The sequence below is a fragment of the Carassius gibelio genome, chromosome B13 (genome assembly GCF_023724105.1).
Source record: "Carassius gibelio isolate Cgi1373 ecotype wild population from Czech Republic chromosome B13, carGib1.2-hapl.c, whole genome shotgun sequence".
Lineage (NCBI taxonomy): Eukaryota > Metazoa > Chordata > Actinopteri > Cypriniformes > Cyprinidae > Carassius > Carassius gibelio.
The window spans coordinates 2,415,995-2,439,433 of NC_068408.1; the positions used below are offsets into that span (position 1 = coordinate 2,415,995).

A 23,439-nucleotide genomic window follows, 5' to 3' on the forward strand; every position below is an offset into this window, starting at 1 on the left:
CGCATTATAAAAACAAGGACATTTTAACATTCTGTTATGTTAGAACATTTAAAAGACATTCGAATAATGTTTTATTTAGAATGTTAAACATTTTTGTAACCTTTAAATAACGTTCTAATCACAACAAGAAAACTTTGGAACATTCTGAAAATAACCGTTCAAATGATTAATTATTTTTTGTCAAAAAAACTAAAAAAACGTTTAACATTCTTAGATTTATTTATTTATTTATTTTAGAATGTTGTAAGAAATATTTTCGTAACCTTTAGGCCTAAAACAATCTAATTACAAAAACGGGAGAAACTTAGAATAAACCTTTTTTAAATTCAACATTTTGGGTGCAAATAAAGTTAGTAGAAAAATTGTAATTTTTTGCAAACCTTTAAATAATGCAATAATCACATCAAGAAACTTATATTTAGATTTTTTTTCAACATTTAAATAACTTAAATTATTACATTTTTTATGCGGTAAGAAAGTGAACTTAAAATGAGTAAATGAATTGATGATTGTGAGAAGTCACAAACTAAAACTAAAACTTTTCTTCGTTGGACTCAAATCACGCACAATAGAACCAGAGGTGTATTATGAAAAGTAAACAGAGTGAATTAAGATTTTAAAGTGAGTCTCACTAGGCTCTGGATCACAGCTATTTTTGGAATTAGCAAAGTCAGAATTTAATAAAGCTTTTGTTTCTGAAGATTACTCATAGAAAGCGCAGCACAGCAGAGCCTGATGGGAATTGTGGCATTGCTGTGGGCCGTAAAATTCAGTGTAAAGTAATTTAACGCCAACACAACAGTAGCTAACCCAGTTTGAATGCTGGAGCCGGTTCAGTCCGGTTCACAGAACTGATGCTCTGTGCTTCTGCAGTGGCGTTTCAGAAAGGGTCAGAGATAAAAAGAGAGAGAAAGAGAGGCCCTCGGGCCGAGTCCTGGAAACGCCTGAGCTGTTCTACTTAAAGATCCTTAAATAGGAAGATCTAGACCTTGTGATCTTCCTCAAGACATCACGGGTTGCACTCGAGTCACAAACAAACAGGACGAAGAGGTTTGCATGGGATAAAATCTCACAGTGAAGAAATACTGAAAGAGTGTTTAAATATCACATCATATCTAGCTAGATGGTAAGAATATGCTATAAGAACGTTTGGTTAACGTTCCTATTAAAACATTATATATGATTTTTTTTTCTGTAAAATGTTTTAAAAAAATTTGTTTCTTGATTATATTAAAGCAATAAGCTACAAGAAGCCGTGGTGTACAGTGAATTTATAACAGATAGGGGGCGACGTTAGGCACGACGCGAAACAGTAAAACAGAGCAAAATAAAGTGTAATGATATTAATAAAAACAGTATTCTTTCACCAAAAAAATTACTGTAGTTACTCGGAATCAGTTGTGGTTGCAACAAAGTGGTTGCCAAGCAACACATACAACATGCAAACGTAAACAAAGGTGTATGTTTTTAGAGGAATTTACAACAGATTTGAACACGACTCAGCCAATCAGAATCAAGGACCGGAACTATCTGTTTTATAAAAAACATGATAAAGAACATTAAGCTAACGTTACATTTTGTTACTTTAAAAACATTGGAATGTTTCTTTTGAATGTTTTTTTCAACCATTTGATAATAGTAAATAATAACATTAAAAAAATGATAGACAAATGTCTTTTTAATGTTAAAAAGCTTTTTTTCTTCTCATTTAGATTGTAAATGCTAAAGACAACATTAAGTGAACGTTACATTTTATTATTGGGCACACGTTATGAGAAAGTGTCTTTCGAATGTTCTCTGAAACTACTAAGTAGCAACATTTGTAAAACGTTAAATGAGCGTCTCACGAAAAAGTTTTTTAAAACGCTCCATAAACGTGCTGTTTTTGTGCTATAATGTTTAGAGACCAGATCACTGTAAACAAACGTTCAATTGATGTTTTTGGAAGACGACTTGTTTAAAACTTTGAGAGAACCTTGCGAGAATGTTCTGAGAATGTTTTCTGTTAGCGAGGATGCGATGCATCACAGTGTTTCATTGTTACATTGTTTGTTATTATAATCAACAGATATATAAATTTTAAAAAGTGCTGTTTAATATACAGCCAGCTCCTAGTTTCTACTCATTTAAATCATATTTTGAGAAACATTCACTAATGTTCAAAGGATCTATTGATGTTATAATGTAACATAATGTAACTCTACTAACTAAACCAATGTCTGAGAAAAAACTTTTGAACAATAGTGTAATTCCTATTGTATTCCTATCCACAACCTGTTTGGAAACAGTCATTATTTTTGCAGTTTCATTTTGCACTACAGAAATTACTCATTGTTTGTGTGCTTGTGCATCTTTCCTTCCAATCATTAGCTGATGTATGGACATTTAGACATGCTAAAGCATCACTGTATGTGTATTTGAAAAAGAAAACAGAACTCCATGAACTATCAATAATGCTCACGCTGGCTGGTGAAATCAGCATCGGCGTCATGTCGAGGGTGTTGAATCTGTCCAGAACTTCAGCAGGCTTCACAGAGCAGAGACTGAAACTAGGCATTTCTTTGCCAAGGCTCGATATACTCTAAACCCAGGTGTGCAAAGATGTCCTCTTCCGTGTTAGCAGGCAAGAAGGTGTTCTGAGGAGAGAGACAGAGAGGGAAGGGTGAGCTCGTGTGATTTCCGCTGTCTGAGAAACGAACAGAGGCGTGTGAGGAAACTCTCTGGACTTGACGAATGATTCAACAGAGAGACTGTGAGAGGATGAGGAATTATTGCAGCCACGTTATTGCACATTTAAAGGTCAGTACATGTGATTGTTTCAGATTGCTGGATCCTCTGCGTTTAGTCTCACAGATGATTCTCTCTAAATGTTCTCTAATGCAGAGAAACTCACCTGAAGGGTCAGAAACAAACACGGGGTCGAAGGCGGCAGGGAAAAACGATGCTGAATGCCAAATATAGAATGCTGTATAACTGTGCAAAGTTAAGATGGAAAAATAAATAATATTATCAACAACTAAAAAGCAGGACAAAATGTCTGTTTTGATGTTAAAGGTCATTTATTTTGGTGCACTGAAAAAAGCGATTGTTCTTAAATGCTTTATTGAATGTTTTTAGTGTTCCTGTAGCTCAATTGGTCGCGCATTGCGCTATCAAACGCAAGGTTGGGGGTTCAATTCCCCGGGAACACATGATTGTAAAAATTGATAGCCTGAATGCACTGTAAGTCGCTTAGGATAAAAGCGTCTGCTAAATGCATAAATATAATATAAATATATGTTTTTGCATTTAAGTTTTGCAAGTAAATTTCACAAACGTAATTAACGGATGGGTAGGCGATTTCAGAGAGGCTAGCAATAGCAAGCTAGTTTTAATAGCACAAGATCCCACCCTCCTCCACAAACACAGAGATCAACCAATGACACGATGAGAGACGGCATCAACACTGTCACATCTCACGGATCTTTCACCGCTGAGAAAACATTACAGTACAAAGCACATAATATTATAGCAATAATAGCGCTTTCCATTCTCACCTAGTCTGCAAATGCATACATATGTTAGCTGGCAGGAATAGGCAGCCTATCGTAGCCATCGGACCGAATAATCTGATTGGACGAACATTTTTCAGTCCTACGCCTTCCACCGACTATCTATGCATATAAATGCATTAAGACCACTTAGTTATTGCTATCAGAATGTGAAGAGACTTTCAACCATCATAACAAAAGTTAAAACATTTTTTGAATGGTCACCTACTATGCCTTTAAATTAAAAAGAGTAACTACAAGTGTAATTCTCAAAATTATTGAGCTTATATCTCACAAATCTGGCCTTTTTTTTTTTTTTTTTTTTTTTTTTTGACCGAAAACAATTTCTGTGTAGAAATGATTATCAATCAGACAATGCTAGTAAATTTCACAATTACAAAGAAATGTTAAATCATTTTCATGTAAAATGTCCTTTAAAAGCATTTGATTTATTTAAAACTTAAAAAAAATCATGTTACCGTGTTGAAAAATGTCAGAATTGCAATAAAAAGTTTCAATTAACTTTTTCTTTCTTGTTTTTTTTTTTTTTTTGGCAAGAAATGGGCAACGAATTATACAAAAGGGTGCTCACTGAATGAACACTGTAATTATCATGATGATTATTATTATTAATTTAGTAAATAAATGTGTATACAAAATTATAAATTAAAAGAAATAACAAAAAAGGAGTAAGTTTTTTTTAAGAACATAATATTTTAGTCTTTTGAATTCTATCTCAGAATTACGCACATTCAGTAACATTAACAGAATTTTTTTCAAAGTAAAAACATGCTTAAAACCTTAAAAAACACAAAAACATCATTTACACATGTTTTCCAACAAATGGAACGTTCCCATAACCAAAGAAAAAGCATTTCTAAAGCAAAAAAGTATCTATATTAGAATATATATGTCATATATAATGTATAATGTCAATGTATAATATTTAATGTCAAACTAAAACGTTTCAGGAAGGAAAAAAAACATGAACGATGTAAGAATTATGTTTTTGTGCTAACATTTTGAGAATGTTACTGAAGACCATTCAAGACTGAGAATTGTAATAATGTCACTGGAAGAACATTTGTTCATAAAGTATGTTTAAGACAAGCTTGCCCGGACGTTCTGAGAACATCTACATGCACAAGCTCTTCCTGATGTTCCCCGATTTCACCGAGTGTGACCCGGATCCGTGCGGCGCATTACCAAACCCTCCTGACCTTGCCACGGTTTCTGTTTGGGGACAAAGTCACTCTAGATGTCATAACTGATGAGATCAGGAGAAGGTGCGCCTGTGCTCAGGGCGTGATGTCATGAGACGGCTGGATCACCGCAGCAGAGGAAGAGAAGCTGTGCGCTCCACACATCCTGCCTGGAAGTGCTAAACTTGTCAGAATGAGGCAGAGGAAATAAAAGCATGTGAACACTTTAAGCTGAAACTCAGGCTGCTGCACAAACCAGGTGGAAAGACCAGCTCCGGCTCTCCGGTTTAATTTCTTCAATAAACCCAGAGTTTCTTTCGGTCTCCTCCCCCTTTTTAAACACTTTAGTAATGCACGCAGGAAAAATGCTCTTCTTACTAAGTGTTTATTTCTTCTTCTTCTTCTTCTTTTTTAACAAGTCCAAATATAATATATATTTTTTAAATAAAATAAAGATTGATTTTCTATATAAGAAAATGATATAAGATACTTAGTCTTGTTTCCTGGAGGGATCTAATTTAAGTGCATTTTACTTAAGTAAAATTATAAGCAAGTGTGATAATAAAAATAATCTTAATGTAAATGGAAAACAAGATTATTCTGAGTGTCTATTACTAAGAGCAAATCTACCGTAGCTCCGCCCTCCATCGACACGTAAGGTTAAATACGACACATGTGAATAACGGCTTCAATGGTGTAGACAGTAATGTTTTGGGCACGGAAAACTAGCTTGTAACGTGACTGATTGCCCATGAGATAACATTAAATGATTAGCTATTAGTTCATTAATCTAACGTTCTGCCAGTTTTCACCGTAACACTGAGAAGAATTACATTTGTATTGAGTCTGAAGTATGCAGACAGGGTTTTGGCGGGAGCTTTTGCCATGGTGAATCGTAATATCGGCGCTCCATTGATAATGGCTTTTTATAATAGTGGTGCACGCACAGTTTAGAGTTGATTAAACCAACTCATTTCAGCTGTTCTGTAACCCAAAACTCAGAGTTTCCCATCTCAGGGTAAGTCAACTCAGAGTTCAAGTTTAAACTCCGAGTTGGTTGAACCTCCTTAGTGAAACGGGCCCCAGTGCTGAAAAACAATAAATAACTAAATATTAATAATCAAGAGCACAACGTTCAATTATCTCTTTGTTTCTGTTACTGTGGGAGTATTTCTAACACATGACATATCCAAACTTTAGCAAACTGGTTTTGGCAAGCGTGAAGCTGCATTTTATAAAAATAAATAAATAAAATAGTTGAATTCTGGCAGCGTGCGTATAGAAATGTCTCCACTGAGAGAGTATCAGGAAGGATAGGACGCCAAACTAAGCCTGTTCCCTACAATCCCTCAGATACTCCATACGAGATGAGCTCCACATTAATTACAGAAGACTGATCTGCAGCCAATGCTCATCTACAAACACATCACACTGCCTTATTCAAGAATACATCACTTTAAAGCTTAAACATGCATTTAATGCAGCGCCAGTGGTTTATTTATCATTTAAGCGGCGTGATTTAGCATTAATGAAAAGTGCAATGCTCACTGATCTCTTGAAGTGCTGCTGATGTCTGCATATAATCCTGTGTGTTTATGACAAAACTAAAAGTGCAGATGTGCTCTTCTTCTATTAATGCAAGCGTCTCGTTTCATAATAATAACTAATAATAACAGGTTACTAAAAACACTTCTACTGTGCTCGTCATGCTCAGTCATTGTTCAACAAATAAAATAACTTTTTCATGCACATTTCAAAACTCTCAAAGATAAAGTACACAAAAAAGCTATTGACTTGTTTCTGTTTTGGTCCTTTACATTCGGAAACATTAATGCATCATTCATTCAAAGTTATCTGTTCTTCAATAACTAAAACATACAATGTATAAATTATTCAGTGTTTTTCCTGAAACTAACTCTAACTGAAAGGCTTTTTCAGAGCTTTCAAACCAGACTTTGTTGAGTCGAACTCTGAATTTGAATTTTGAATTGAATGCAAGGAAGCAGAATCAAAATTTGAAATTCAAAATTAGAATTTTTGAAATTCAACATTCCATTTACTAAAGCACATTGGGTGGGTTTGTTTTTAAAATGTATCAAACTAATGATTCTTTTGAAACAGTTCTGAGAAATATATTTTAAAAAATGAATGTGCAATTAAAGATTAAAGAGATATTTCACACAAAAAAAGAAAAAAAAGAAAAACGAACTTTCTCCTGTGAAACACAAAAGCTGATATTCTGAAAACGTTGGAAACCATCGACATGACTTTCATCACACGGACATCACAGCTTTCAAAACATCTTTTGTGTTTCGAAGAAGAGAAGCAGAAGTCAGAAACAAGGGATGATATGAAGATGAGCAGATTGATTTTTTTGATATTTTAATTTACAGCCAAACTAAATGCCTTATATAAATAATATAGAAGCCAAATATTATATAAGCCCACATAAATAGCTATAAATATATATAGTGTTTTAATATCATTAATTAATGATGTGACCTAAAAGCAGACTATTGGCTATTGTTTTTGTTTAGCATATTTGTAATAAATATTATAAATTCCTCACAATTCCCGAATCTACACAAGACTGTCTCTTTCTGCATGAATGGAGATCATTTTTCAATTTTTGTGCTGTCATTGCTTGAGCGCTGTGTGTGTGTGTGTGTGTGTGTGTGTGTGTGTACAGAGGCTGCAGTCACATACAGTTATTAATATACTTGTCACAGTGTTTCTCTGCTGTAATAGTGTTTAAATGTGAGCAGCAGATGCAGTGCAGTCAGAAACACTCCCACACACTCAGTGTGAGAACACAGATCACAGACAGACCATACACTGCAGAAATACAACCGCTTCCTTCTGGAACTGCTCAATGACAAAAAAAAAAAACTGATGCAGAAACAATGTTTGCTCAGAAATTGCTAATAAATTTCAGGAATAATTGTAAGTTACATTGACAAGTAATCGTGTGATATTTTAGAACCATTGATTGATTTTGAATTTTATTTATTTTTTATTCTTTCCGTTTTCATTTTATTTACATTTGAAGTAATTTGCCATTTTATTATATGCGGTTTTTTATATATATTTTGATTTGTTTTCCTCTTTTCACTTTATTTTAACTGATAATTAAATGTTTTTTATGTCTCAGTTTAGTTTTCATTTTCATTTTTTCAAGGTTTTAGTATCATTAATATGCAATTAGTGTTTTGTTAATATTTTCTCTTCACTAAAATTTTTGTATTTTGTTGCATGTTTTTGTCACTATAAGTAGTTTTAGTTTTTTGTATATTTCTATATATTTTTAATTCAATTTTATTTTAGTTTTAGTTATACTACTACATCATGTTAAAAAATGAAAAATAAGAGAAAAATATATTTAATAAATTAAACCGAGAAATGTTTGTCATCACTGTAATAGATGTTGTTAATATTTTGATAGGTTTTATTTTTATATTTTATTTATATATATATATATATATATATATATATATATATATATATATATATATATATATATATATATCGTTTATAAAAAAAATATTTTAGTTTCAGTTTTAGTTAAATTAGGGCATCACAATAAACTACATTAAAATGAGTAGCATTGCCTTATAGCTGAAATAATTTTAAAAAAATTATATGAAATGCTTATTTTAATTATATTTCTTTTTTTATCAGAACAAATTGCAATGTGATATAAGCCATAACACCATATCTTCTCATTGAAAGACAATCAAAAATCTACTTTTTTCAAAGCAACACAAAAATCACAAGTATTTCATTATATTAAAAATCACTGATTTACCAGACGACGTGATCTTATAATTATAAATGAACAGCATAACTTTAACAACGGTGTTTTATAGATAATTAAATTCCTCATGCAAAGACTGCAGATGACTTTACCTTAGTTAAAGGATTTACATTATAACTAAATGACCAGCAAAGATCTCTCTCCTTCTTCTAGAGATAAAGGAGCGTTTGCAGGTGTGTTGTGTTGAATCTCTTCTGTCTGATGTCTAATGTCACATTAACTAGAGCTAAATGCATTAAGAGTGTTTAATAAATTCATGGCCTTAAATATTTAATTAAAGTCTCCTGATTAGTCTGCTCAGTTATCAGCTCCGGCCTTCAACGCTCCTGTCGAATCATGAAGACGAGCTGTTTTAAAACACTTTATTCTTCCAATAATACACTTTTATGCATTGTAACTACGGGAAATTATTTTATTAACTTAATTTAAAGGACCCTATAAATCAGTGCATCACATTTTGCTGTTAAACCTGTCGTCTGAACTGTTCAACAGTTAAACTGTGTAATCTAAACAGATGCATATTTTGCATGCAATTCAATTACATTTAGGACTAATTTCTGTTTTATAAAAAAAAAAAAAATGCAGCTAAACACATTAAAGGTACTTAAAGGGGCAGTATCTTAAATATAAAATCATGCCACATAATTCTAAACCCAGCTTAAGTCTGTTGTGTGTGTGAATGTGTATGTGATTTAATGTTTTCTACATAAAATCATCCTTTATAAAGAAGTAGAACATGCTGTGAAAATATGACCTTTATATGACCTTTATATAACCTTTATATGACCTCGTGCCTTATTTCGGACAGGAGTATCCTTCTGAACGAGATGTGAGCATGTTAATAGGTCAGGATCATTTTCAGTGATTAAAATCTTGTGTTTAACTCTCTTCTGCGAAAATAAAGACATCGTATGGCTTCAGAAAACTATTTTTGCCTGTTACGTGTTTCACATTTTCAGAAGTGGGTTAAGGTGCTCCAATGAAAGCATACATTTATATAAAATTATTTTATTATTTCTTACAAATGATGAGCTGGGAATGAGAACGTGTTGTCGTGTTCATATAAACACACACACACACACACACACACACACACAAAATCATTTTATGTAAAACAAAACTTTTATTTTAATACATTAATAATATTAGAAAAACATTTGCCAAGGTCAGCAAATTTAAATCATGATAAAAAATTATTATTATTATTACTATTATTATTATTATTATTATTATTATTATTATTATTATTACTTCATATTTGGATTTTTTCTTTTTTATAAAACTTAGAACTCATATTTCAGTCTTGTTTCAAATTAATTATATTTTAAAAATATTTCCCACAAACATAAAAAAATTATATATATTTATAAAAATAATTGTATATAAATACTTCTAATAATAATAATAATAATAATAATAATAATTTTAAATAGTTTATTATTATTATTATTATTATTATTATTATTATTATTATTATTGTTGTTGTTGTTGTTAAATAAAATTAACAATAAAATAAAAAGAACTAAAATGTTATGATAGTATTACTAACAACCTTTATTTATTTAAAATAATAATAATAATAATAAACTATTTACAATAATAATAATAATAATAATAATAATAATTATTATTATTATTATTATTATTATTATTATTATTATTATTATTATTATTATTATTATTAAGCCTTGAAGGTTAACAGGCTTTGTGGATTGATAACACAACTGATTGAAAGATTGAACGAGACAGACATACATATACCGAAATATTATATTTCTATGAACTTGTCACAGATGCTTTAAACTTGATTCCCCCCAAAAAAAAATTTTATCTTCTTATGATCCTTGATTTGTCACCGACACATTTTCCACATTTATTATTATAATAAATTACAGTAGACTTGATTTAATGACAAAACACTGTGCAAGACTGTCCAGACTAAACTCTTCGGTTGTGTGATTCATTTTGAGTTGAGCTTGTTAATGTGTTTTATTAGACCGTATTTGCTTTGTTTTTTTTTTACCACAAATTCCCAATCAAGTCTTTATGGATCACACACAGCTGAATTACAGCACAATTAAAGCCCGCCGATGCTCTGAGTTTGTTACAGGATTGATGTGTGGGTCAGTCGATCATAAACCCTGGTATTGCTCTTGGCCTCCTTTAACACCAATCTCTGTGTGTTTTATTGAGGGGAGGGGAAAGATTACAGAGGATGTGATGAATTGAAAAGCCTTTTGATTGTCCTCAAGTTAATTTGTCTTTATTGTGGGGAGAAAAGGCTGAGAAAGGCAGAAGGAGAAGCAGTCGATTAGGCCTCGTATCTGATCCGCCCGAACGATTCTCAACACGGCAAAGATCGGACACTTCCTCGCTAATCAATCCTGCAATTACTGCAGGCATCATAAAGCACTGGCGCCCGTAAAACCGGCTCTAAAACACACACACACACACACACACACTGCCGTTACATCTCCAATCTGACTAAACAGCACCTTCTCTTGCCAAATCATTAAAGACTGGAGCTCATGAGCGTGAACTGATGGGTCTGCAGGTGGACGTCCGCAGATCCAGCGCTGAGCCAGCGAAGATGGGCAATTATTAAAGATGAGTGAAGATTAGTAAGTCTATTACATGCCAAACAAACTGGAAAGCGCTCACTGGATTCAATCTAAGCTAAGCTAAGCTAAGCTAAGCTAAGCTAATGTTGAGTTTGAATCTTTAAGCTACTGAGAGCTCAACGAAGAGAAAGAATAATGAACCCTCTACATAATGAAGATGATCACACTTTGTGTTAAACTCAATCTCCAGTAAAACCTCTTTTAGTGCAATTGTAGAAATATTGAGCTTCCCGTGTCAAATCTTAAGTGATTCTGATCAAGTAAAGGTCAGTAATATCTCCAGATGAACTCTTACTGTCTCGAATCTGATTCTCATCAGACTTTAACACTCATATGCAAACATTTTTTCCATTGTTTTAGTTTTTACTATTTAATTTTTAAACTATTTTCTTATTTCAGGCTTTACAAGGTTAGCCTTCCCTTCAGTGCATTAACCTCTGACTGCACCGAAAGCATAAAGCAGACCTTATTGTGGCTTTAACCTTCTGTTCCAATCATAAAAACAAGACATGTCTTTAAAGATGAGCTTCTTTTGACAGCTCAAACACACTGCACTCAATCAAACAGCAAGAAGCGCTGCAGCGGTTAAAGACGTCTGTCAAAGAAGAGCCTGTTTTAAAAGCACTTCTTCAGACGTCTGCTTTCTGTTCTGTTCAGCTGCGCTGCGTCTAGGCTTTCTGAATACAAGAACACATCCTGAAAGCCCATTAGGTGCACAAAAAACACAAATATTGATTAATGCAGTCCATGTTTTTAATACAAATTCAGTACATAATGTATGTGGCAATGCTTACTGGCACAGTTAGTTTAAAAGTCATCAGCTGCCGTTCTGACTTTGCGTTTTTTTGTGATGCCTGGAAACACTGTCTAGATACACAGCTTACTAGGTTTAGGAACAGAAGTAATCAAAAAGTGGTTGGATTTAATTACCTAAAATCAACTGGATTACTTTACTAAAAAATTTTAAGAGTAATGCATTAAAAGTAATGTGAGTTACATATCAGATTACTTTTGGATTTACAAGGAAATATCTGAGTAACTTTTTCAGACATACAAGTTACTTTGTTTCCACATTTATTGACTGACAGCTCTCCTGTCCCCGTTGTGAGGAAGTGCAGAGGCGTTTACTTCAGCCTGAGGTTTTTTAATACACTTTTGGTGTAAAAGGGCCCCTGCATTTTTCAAAAATATAACTTTCTATATATATATATATAGAGAGAGAGAGAGAGAGAGAGAGAGAGAGAGAAGCAAGCAAGCAGAGCCCAGGTGAAAAAAAGTAACAGAAAAGTGTAATGCCTTACTTTCCATTAAGAGTAACTAAGTAACAAATGTAGTTACTTTCATGGAGTAATGCAGATTTATAAAGGGGTCATAAACTGTAAAAAAATCCATTATTTTTATATATACATACATAGAAAAAATTATATTTTTGGAAACTGCAGAGGCCATTGTACTTTAAAACATTCTGTAAATTTCTGAACTCAAAACTCTGTCATTAGACTAAACACATCTTACACTGAAGCCAGTCAAAACGCCTTGATCAACATCTTGATGTCACTGCCAGTTAAGCCCCGCCCACCCAGTCTTTATAATTCCCTGCCTAGCCCCACCCACCAAGTATACATAGCTGCCTGTTTAGCCCCGCCCACCGAGTCTACAACACTGTCTGTTTAGCCCCGCCCACTGATTCTACATCACTGCCTGTTTAGCCCCGCCCACCGAGTCTACAGGCTTGTTTGAGCTTTGCCTTGCCTCGCCTGGAATGTAGGCGAGAGTAAGCGTTTGCAGTAAGGGAAGTGGTCAAAAAAAACCTTTGAAGTTGGACAATTCCTGAATCCGCAATGGAGGAGATCGCGTTCGGATTTTATTTATCGCAGACGAAGTGGATGTAATCGCAATACCACTGCTTTATCATCATGTGCATCAATCCCTTTGTTCTGCTGAACACAAAAGAGGAAATTTAAAAGAATGTTTGCAAACAAGCAGGTTTCTGCCACCATTTCACCTCCATAGTCTACTATGCAAGTCAAAGCTGTTTTGTAGCAAACTTTCTTCAGAATTTCTTCCCTTGTTTTAAGCAAGACACTGACACTTCTCAGATGAAACCACACAAAGATGAGGCATAAACGGTCCATTTAGATATGTATGTGTGCATGTATATTTTTAATGGCTTGATATATTAATTCACACAAACATACAATAGAATAAAGTGAGAATTACAAGGAAGAATTCTAATTAATTATTGTTTTTGTTTAGTTCGCATGTTTAGCCCTGCCCACTGATTCAACATCACTGCCTGTTTAGCCCCACCCAGCGAGTCTACATCACTGCCTGTTTAGCCCCGCCCACTGATTCAACATCATTGCCTGTTTAGCCCTGCCCACTGATTCAACATCACTGCCTGTTTAGCCTCGCCCACCGAGTCTACATCACTGCCTGTTTAGCCCCGCCCACTGATTCTATATCACTGCCTGTTTAGCCCCGCCCACCGAGTCTACATCAGTGCCTGTTAAGCCCCGCCCACTGATTCAACATCATTGCCTGTTTAGCCCTGCCCACTGATTCAACATCACTGCCTGTTTAGCCTCGCCCACCGAGTCTACATCAGTGCCTGTTTAGCCCCGCCCACTGATTCTACATCACTGCCTGTTTAGCCCCGTCCACCGAGTCTACATCAGTGCCTGTTTAGCCCCGCCCACTGATTATACATCACTGCCTGTTTAGCCCCGCCCACCAAGTCTACATCAGTGCCTGTTTAGCCCCGCCCACCGATCCTCACACATAGTGTTTACGAGAGAAGTGAACGCGCAGGTCTTCGCAGAAACCAAATTATAAAAATGTTTTGAAGACATCACCACGTTGTGTTGATCACTTTATTTACCACGGATTTGTTTACAAACAAAGCACAATAGTCTACTACTTCTAAAGTATGGTTTTTGATGTACAAATCTCTATAACATAAGTTTAGAGAACAGAGAATAGTACACATTTAAAAAACAAAAACAAAGGTAGTTCATGTGTCCTTTAAAGCATTACTTGTATAAGTAACTTTCCTCAACACTAGTTACTAACTACAATTTTTGTCATGTAATTTTGAATCAGTAACGGATTACAATTTGTAGGTAATCTACCCAGCACTAGCAATCATCTGAATACCATTTTACTAGAGTACATAAACAGCTGTGCACTTCGAACTGTATCTCCAGAACATTAACGTGACTTGCTCCCAAACCTCTGAAGAACTACATGACGATTCAGAGCTTCACTCACTGATCCTCTGCCGTCAGGTTCTATTCAAGCACTTATAAATTCCAGCAGCGGAAACCCAAGAGTTCAATTACAGCATGTTTGTGTGATTGTTCCTCACTGTTATTGTTCAGTCTACAGTCATTCGCAGAGAAATAAGCAGCTCTATCTGCGTCTCGCACCGTTTGCTGTGTCTTTTCGCTCTCTCTGTCATATGCACATAAACAGAGGCTCGGGAGATAAAAATAAATTAAGTTTCTCTGCTCTGCTGAAGCCTGTAAATAATTAATTGGTTTGTTTCAAAAGAGGACGGGAATGCATGTCAAATTCACCAATTGTTCCTGTTGCTCATCTTTTTAAAGGACTCTTTTCACACCAAGCAGGAAGAATACACATAGCAACCCTAGAAACCTCCTAGCATCATCACAGCATCTCACTCATATGTCAGAGTCTACTATTTAAACAGTCGTCTAAACATAATATTTAGTAGGCAAAGGGTTATTGTGCTGTTTGATGCCCACTCGTAAATATCCACCGTGACACATCGCACAGGGAATCACAGATTTCACACATTTCGTAAACCACTTATTATTAACTCTTATGAAACATGATGAGAGATGCGTGAGTCACGTTGTGTGTCACAGCAATGGCTAAATAATCAAACTATTATGAGCCATCCAAAAAAATAAAAAAGAAAGAAAAAAGAGCGACTGGCATGAGGAAGAAGTTTGAGAAGCGTGTTTGCATGAGTGAGTGAGTGAGAGAAAATATTAATATCCTCCATCTGAAAGTGACTAGTAGATAAGTGCATGTGACGTGTTGTAATAGCTCAAGAGAAAGTCTCAGCGCTAATTAGGACGCTCGGTTTGATGTTTGCTTCGAATCAAATCCCACAGACGCACCAGTGTCCTCTTCAATAACATCACACAATGCTCTTCAGCCAGACACATGCTGGATAATTTGATTTAGCGCTGGGGTTTAAGAAGTGAATAAACATGCTCCTTTATTACCATCAGCTTGTGTGATGCTCTTGCCTATTGCATAAGCTTAAAGGAAAAGTTCAGCCAAAAATGAAAACAGCTGTTAATTTGCTCCCCCTCAGGCCATCAAAGATGTAGGTGACTTTTTCTTCAGTAAAACAGTAAAGACGATTTTAACTGAATGCAAGTCAATGGCTACCGTCATTTTGAGAGTCAAAAAAGCATATGCAAGCAACACAAAATGAATCCTGTGGCTCCTGATAATATTTTAAGATCTTATGAAGCGAAATGATCAGTCTGTGCAAGAAACTGAACATTATTTACAAAATTATTACCTGTAATCCAGAGCCTCAGGCAAATTGGGAAATATGATTCTTTTCCATAAACTGATTCTTTTGGACAGTTAGTTTCAATGAACTGGTTCAATTCACTAGTTTTTTTTATGTAATCACATAATGGTGTAACATATACGCAATTATATTATTAAAGCACCCACTAATGATGTGAAACATGAATTTTTTACGTGTTTTAAGCATATAAAGTGATTAAACTAGTCTTCATCTGATCATATATTTACAGAAAAACAAGAAAACATTAATTTGGCCCCTTTAATCAAGTGTTCAGTTCATGCATGTGTATAACAGCGGCTCATTGGACTTCAATCCGAGTCGACTAAAAAAAAAAAGTCACCTACAACTCGACTGGCCTCAGGGTGAGTAAATTAACAGCACATTTTTATCTTGGGGTGAACTCTCACTTTGATGTTTTCGCATGAGAATCACAAATAATGATGAATTCATGAAGATCAATAACTTTAAAGAAAAGTCATCATTTATTCACAGAGTTCCAGAGGTCAGCGGAGGAACTCGGTCATCTGTAATCACGCCTCAACATTCACGGCACTCAGCTAAAGGTTAATTCAAGGAAACCGTTCTTAAAGTTAGCCAACCGTAACTGCTCTGAATTAAAGAGCATCCGTTAAATGAATAATAATAGTGTGCCCTCTGATTTGATGCAACTCTACAGGTCAAAGTGCCTGAGCACTTACTCATATATCACTCTACAAACTACAGAAGATTAGATTAAAAATGACGTTTCAATACAAACAAGCTTATATCTGGATAAATCTACAGTAGCTTGCAGACTTGTGTGCTATTCAGAAATAAATTGAGGAACTGCGTTTTTAATTACAGATTTTTAACTTAATTTGAATTGAAGAAGCAAACAGGATTCAAAACTTGAATTTTATGAAATTCAAGAAAAATGTTATGCCTATAAAGCTATTCTAGAGGAGAAGAGTCAAAATAAAACTCTGATTCTTGATTTGACAATGCCTTGTTTAAGAGACGGACAGATGGATGGATGGATGGATGGAATGATAGAATGATAGAATGATGGATTGATGGAATGATAGAATGATGGATGAATGAAGCAATATAATAAAAGAAGGATGGATGGGTTGATGGATGAATGGAATGATAGAATGATGGATGGATGGAATGATAGAATGATGGATGGATCAAGCAATATAATAATAGAAGGTGAATGGATGGATGGAATGATAGAAGGATGGATGGATGAAACAATATAATAATAGAAGGATGGTTGGATGGATGGAATGATAGAAGGATGGATGGATAGAATGATAGAATGATGGATGGATGAAATAATATAATAATAGAAGGATGGTTGGATGGAATGATAGAATGATGGATGGAGCATTAGATTGACAGAATGATAGAATGATAGAAGAATGGATGGATGGAATGATGGAATGACGGAATGATGGAATGTTGGATGGAGCAATAGACTGATAGAATGATAGAAGGATGGACTGATGGAATGAAAGAAGAATGTGTGTATGGAATGATAGGAGGATGAATGGATGGAATGATAGAATGATGGATGGATGAAGCAATATAATAATAGAAGGATGGTTGGATGGAATGATAGAAGGATGGATGGATAGAATGATAGAAGGATGGATGGATGAAGCAATGTAATAATAGAATGATGGATTGATGGAGCAATACAATTATAGAAGGATGGATGGATGGAATGAAAGAAGGATGGATGGATGGAATGATAGCATGAAGGATGGATGAAGCAATATAATAATAGAAGGATGGTTGGATGGAATGATAGAATGATAGAAGAATGGATGGATAGATGGAATGAAAGAAGAATGTGTGGATGGAATGATAGGAGGATGAATGGATGGAATGATAGAATGATGGATGGATGAAGCAATATAATAATAGAAGGATGGTTGGATGGAATGATCGAAGAATGGATGGATAGATGGAATGATGGAATGACGGAATGATGGAATGTTGGATGGAGCAATAGACTGATAGAATGATAGAAGGATGGAATGATGGAATGAAAGAAGAATGTGTGGATGGAATGATAGGAGGATGAATGGATGGAATGATAGAATGATGGATGGATGAAGTAATATAATAATAGAAGGATGGATAGATGGAATCATAGAATGATGGACTGATGGAGGAATAAAATTAAAGAAGGATGGATGGATGGAATGATAGAATGAAGGATGGATGAAGCAATATAATAGAAGGCTGGTTGGATGGAATGATAGAAAGATAGAAGCATGGATTGGAATGATATAATGATGGATGGAGCAATAAATTGACAGAATGATAGAAGGATGGAATGAAAGAAGAATATGGATGGAATGATAGGAGGATGAATGGGTGGAATGATAGAAGGATGGATGATGTATGGAATGAAAGAATGATATAAGGATGGATCGAGCAATACAAAGGTGGATGGAATGATAGAAGAATAGATGGATGTATGGATAGAATGACAGAATGATAAATGTAAGGATGGAACGATTTATAAAGGGTTTAAATCTCAGAAGTCTAGATAGTTCTTGTTCTTTTGAGATCATAATTGGATGACATCACAGCTATGAGCTCATGAACATCTGCCTGCATCCACATCTACAGCTGTTTATTACTCCGCATCAGCACCACGCAGAACCACATCAGCACAGGACAGAGGAGGCATGCAGGAACAGCCATCACTGTATTAATATCATCATTATTAACTAACTGTACAGAGATGTTTCAGCAGTGCCTGCTCCAGGGTCCACTAACAGTTAAAGATCTTTAATATAGAGGAATCAGTCACATGCTGGACTTCTGGGGAACAATGATCATGAAAACTAAATGAGTTCAGGGAAAAATAAAACGCTACAAAAAGCTGATTGCATCTGTCCAACTTTATACTGAACGCTCTCGCTTCAACTAATTTAAAAAACGTTATAGCAGGCATAAAATTAACAGTATGTGCCGCTTGAAATGTAATTACTGGGCTTTGTCTTATCACGTCTTATCAAACAGGTCATGAAGAAAAACCAGACCCAGCACATTTCTGCTGAATCTATTAAATGGCACTTTATCTGAATCAGGAATCAAAATATGGAAATAGTGGAAATGAACAGACATAAAACAGAAAATACAGTTCTGCTAATGCCTATTGAAAAGTGGCTTTCTTTTAAACAATTAGTCAAAAGCATCTTAATGCTGGATTTGTTTAATATTTGTGTCTTCTCTAGATGTTGACTGATGGACTGGAGTGCTGAGGATGTTTTTATCAGACTCTCATTCTGACGGCACCCATTCACTGCAGAGCATCCATTGATGAGACACTGATGCAATGCTACATTTCTCCAAACCTGATGAAGAAACAAACTCATCCTAATCTCGGATGACCCGAGGGTGAACACATTTCCAGCACATTTTCATGCTTGGGTGAACTACTCTTTAATGTCTGGCAAAGTTGTCATTCATTAAAAGTAAGTCTGGTACCTTAAATAAGTAAAATTTGGGACCCTGCATCAGACGTTCATAAAGCAACTGTGGGATGCTAAACGTGCGGTGAAACACGATCCAGAGACATCTCTAAAGAGTTTTTACCATCTGATCTCTAGACCCGAGACACCAGGTCTGCATCTCAGCATTAGAGAGAGAGAGACAGAAACACAAGTCTGTGAAACCGGATCTTCAGCTATTTCCTGTTCCTGTCGCCACAATCACCAAGACAATTAATACTACATGACACCCGTCTCTGATCAATAAAACATCCATCTGCTCTCCTCACAGCCGTCTTTTCTTCCCCAAGGATTGTGGCCTTTTCCCTCAATTCTCCTAATTTCTCTCCGGTGGTGGGTTGGAGGACAAACGTTCAAGAGAATTCAATTTGAATGACAACAGCATGTACAAGAGCTGCGCTATAAATACATCTCCATCTCTGAGTGTCATAATGGCTCTGTTGGGTTTGTGAGGCAGAATGAGCTGATATGAAGCGCTGAGGGGGATGAGAATGAAAATACAGACAGGGAAATGATCGCACTGTATGCCTGAAATGGGACAAACTGTAAAAGATGAACACATAGATGCATTTAAGCAGATTTAGGTAGTTATATCCTGTGGCGAAACAAGCTAAACTCCATCCAAAAGCATTTCAAACAGCACTTTCCTAATTGCTTTATGCTTATTCTGCATGCAGCTTTTATGAGCTCGAAATGAGCATCATTTGAGAGATTGAACTGAATGCATTTGGCAGACACTTTTATCTGAAGCCACTTACACTGCATTCAAGATCCACAGTTTACCAGTTCATGCATTCCCTGGAAATCGAACTCATGAGCTTGGTATTTTGAGAATCAATTGGATACAATTGCTTTGTATAAGAGTGTCCACCAAATGCATTAATGCAAATGCCAAATTCATGTTTTTACTTGCACATTCGTATGCATTTTGACCTAAAATCTTGTTTTTTTGGACATGCTTCACTTGCACATATTTGCATATTGCTCTGCAGGTGCTAAGGTGTTGCTTTAAAGAATCAGAAGCGTTTAAATAAATATTCTTAATTATAAGCAATAGTTATCAAAAACTTCCTGTACCTAAGTAACTAAAATAAAAGCATCTGCTGCATGCATACATGCATTTAATGAAGTCTTGCAAATGATGCATAAAAGCTGCAGCAGAATAAGCATTAAGAAAGTCACACCGGATAAAAAGCATCTGCCAAATGCATTAATGCAAATGCTAAAAACACACATTTCTCCTTGCACTTTCATATGCATTCTAATCTCACGTCTTTGAAAAGCTTGTTTTTGATGCATTGAGCACCTAATAACAGCGTGCGTCGTCTCTTCTAGTGCACAACAACCTGTTTTCACATTTCAACTGGCTTCAGCGCACACACACTATCAAAGGAAGAGATTTGGATGACTCAGAAACACACACACACTCACACACACACACCAGTTTAACAGCCCATCCGTCTTGAATGCTCCGCCGCTCGTGTACCATCAATTCAACATCATCTCCTCTCCTCCTTCTGCTCCTATTACACCTCCCTAATTGTTTTTCTGACCTCCAAGGAGTAAAACTCTGCAAAATGACTGAGGCTTGAAATGAACATCCGTGCGCTCTTAGAAAGCATTTATCTGTGCATGTCTCGGACACATTTCTGCATGTTTTCCATCTCTAGTTTCAGGCTGATTCGGTCGCAGCGAGGGTCACGTTGTGTGCCGCTCTCTGTTACGGCCGTATAACTTTCCGCTCAGCTGATTTTCACAGGCAAGTATGGGGAATCTATCAGAAGGCAAACGGAGAACACATGAGTGTAATAGATGTCACAGCGAGCTCATCCTCCAGCCGTCTGACTGGCTCTTTTCATTGTATGGACAACAAAAATTAAACCAAAAATTGATGCATTTCTCAATATTCCGGGGGAATTATGAAATAAGGATCGATTTAGGAAAAGCAGTCTCTTTACGCATATTGAGCCTGGATTATTGTAAGTAACGAGAGCAATGAAGTCTGGATAGAAACAGATGCACGAAGGCCACAGTCTGCTGCCCTTTCATTGCCTCGTCTGAACACAGAGAGATTTATTCAGCTTCGCTCGTGTAACTGGAGACTGCTGAAGTTATTACTGAAAATAATGAGACATCTTTCTACATTTATCCACTTTACAGAGCGTTTATAAAGATGCATTAAAACGAACAAACGAGCTGCTCCATAGAAACTGTGTTGAGTGAAGCCTTTACATCTCGAACTGGATTTTATTTAAAAGTTGACTGAATCAAGGGATACAGACACAGACTGCATGAGATTAATTACCTCAGCAGATGCATGTTTGCATGCTTTCATAATTACGGAAAGTCTCACAATATGTTCTAGAAATGAAAATATAATTAAATATTGGAAAACTTTTTTTTTTTAGGTAGATAAAGTTTAGAAAAAAAGTATTAATTATGATTATATATGATTAATAGCATGATATATGTATTAATATAATGATAAAACAGATTAGAAACTAATACTGAAATTGAAAAAAAAGTAAAAAAAAAAATTTTTTGGATAAAGTTTTAGAATTAATTACGATTATGTATGATTAATATCATGATTAAAAACCCTTTAACCCCTTAACTGTCACTCACATTATTGATACACTTTCACATTTGATTTATAATTCATTAATGAAAATATTTTGTAACATGATATTAATGTACCGTTTACATATTAATGCAGTGTTTGATTTTAAAATGGGTTTTAAAGGATGAATTTTGAGATTTTAAGATTTCAGTTGATATATAATTTCTGATGATTTCTAAAATGTGATAGAGAAAAAGGCAACGAGGAAGTCTTTTTTTTTTAAACAAATGTCAAAACTCCTTTTAAAATGTTGATTTTTGAGGGTGCACTCTTGTCATAAATTAATTTTATAATCTGCCATAGATAATCTAATAAAAATTTTAGTTTGGATCGTGCACTATAAAGTCTATGTTCAAAAACATGAGTGATACGGGTTTATATTTATGAATATAATGATAAAACAAATCAGAGTCTTGATTAATATCTTGATTATATATGATTAATTTCATGGTAAAACAGATTATCACTATCACATTTTTTTCTGTCAAAGCATTTAGTTCTTTTTATGCGACAAAGTAAAACAAATATATTCGCATATAACATAAAACGACTCTCAACATTCACTTAATAATAGTACTAATGCTACATAAGTGGTGATAATAAGAGAAAAGTGATTATTTCTATCAGACCTCCTGAAGAATCTGTGGATGGATCACAGATGAAGCTCTGCGCTTTATTCCTCTCACGCCGCATCTTCTCGCTCCTCAGACAGACCGTGCTAATCAACATCCTTCAGGTGATGATGGAGAGAGAGAGGACAGCCGTGTGTCTGTGTTTCAGAGCTTGACCTTGTGTGCTCCTCTGTGGCTCGTTGATGATGAGCTGCTGTTTTTATCTCCTCTGAGTTTGGGACGACTTCAGGAATCAGTCAAACACTACACTCCTCTACTGAGACTAGAAGGAACGCTCAAATATTATCTCTAAGTAGTCATCTTCAGTATCATGATAATAATTTTCATTATATGATTTGTGACCCAGGAGCACAGAAGCGGTCATCAGTATCACAGACGTATATTTTTAGCAATAGCCAAAAATACATTGATGAGTCAAAATTATACATTTTTCTTTTATGAAAAAAATCATTAGGATATTAAGTAACGATCATGTTGCATGAAGATATTTAGTAAATTTCCTACCGTAAATATATAAAAACTGAATTTTTGATTAGTAATATGCATTGCTAAGAATTCATTTGAACAAGTCTAAAGATGATTTTCTTTAGATTTTTTTGCACCCTCAGATTTTTAAATAGTTGTATCTCAGACAAATATTGTCCTCCGAACAAACCAGACATCAATGGAGAGATCATTTATTCTGCTTCCAGATGATGCATAAATCTCAATTTTGAAAAAATGACACTTTATTCATATACAAAACAAGAAAAATTATAATAAATGCATCTGAATAAAAAAAAAGAAAATCTAAATATTTCCAATCTTTAATTATTTCCATGTTCCAATGTATAAATAATATAATTCTAAAATAATATCTTTAAACTTTCCAGTCTTTTGTGATATGTAAAAATAAATAAATAAATAACACTTACAAATAACACAAATGATAC

At 34.8% G+C, this 23,439-nt stretch overlaps 1 protein-coding gene across 1 annotated transcript in view; it reads right to left on the bottom strand.

Annotated features, from left to right (window-relative positions):
• Positions 1–549: 549 nt before the first annotated feature.
• The window catches only part of dntt (deoxynucleotidyltransferase, terminal), a 102,714-nt gene continuing 79,824 nt past the window's right edge, over positions 550–23,439 (bottom strand). Inside the window, exon 11 of the mRNA XM_052572121.1 lies at positions 550–2,636. Coding sequence (XP_052428081.1) covers positions 2,550–2,636 — 87 coding nt within the window. The 3' untranslated portion in view covers positions 550–2,549. The remainder of the gene's footprint in view (positions 2,637–23,439) is intronic.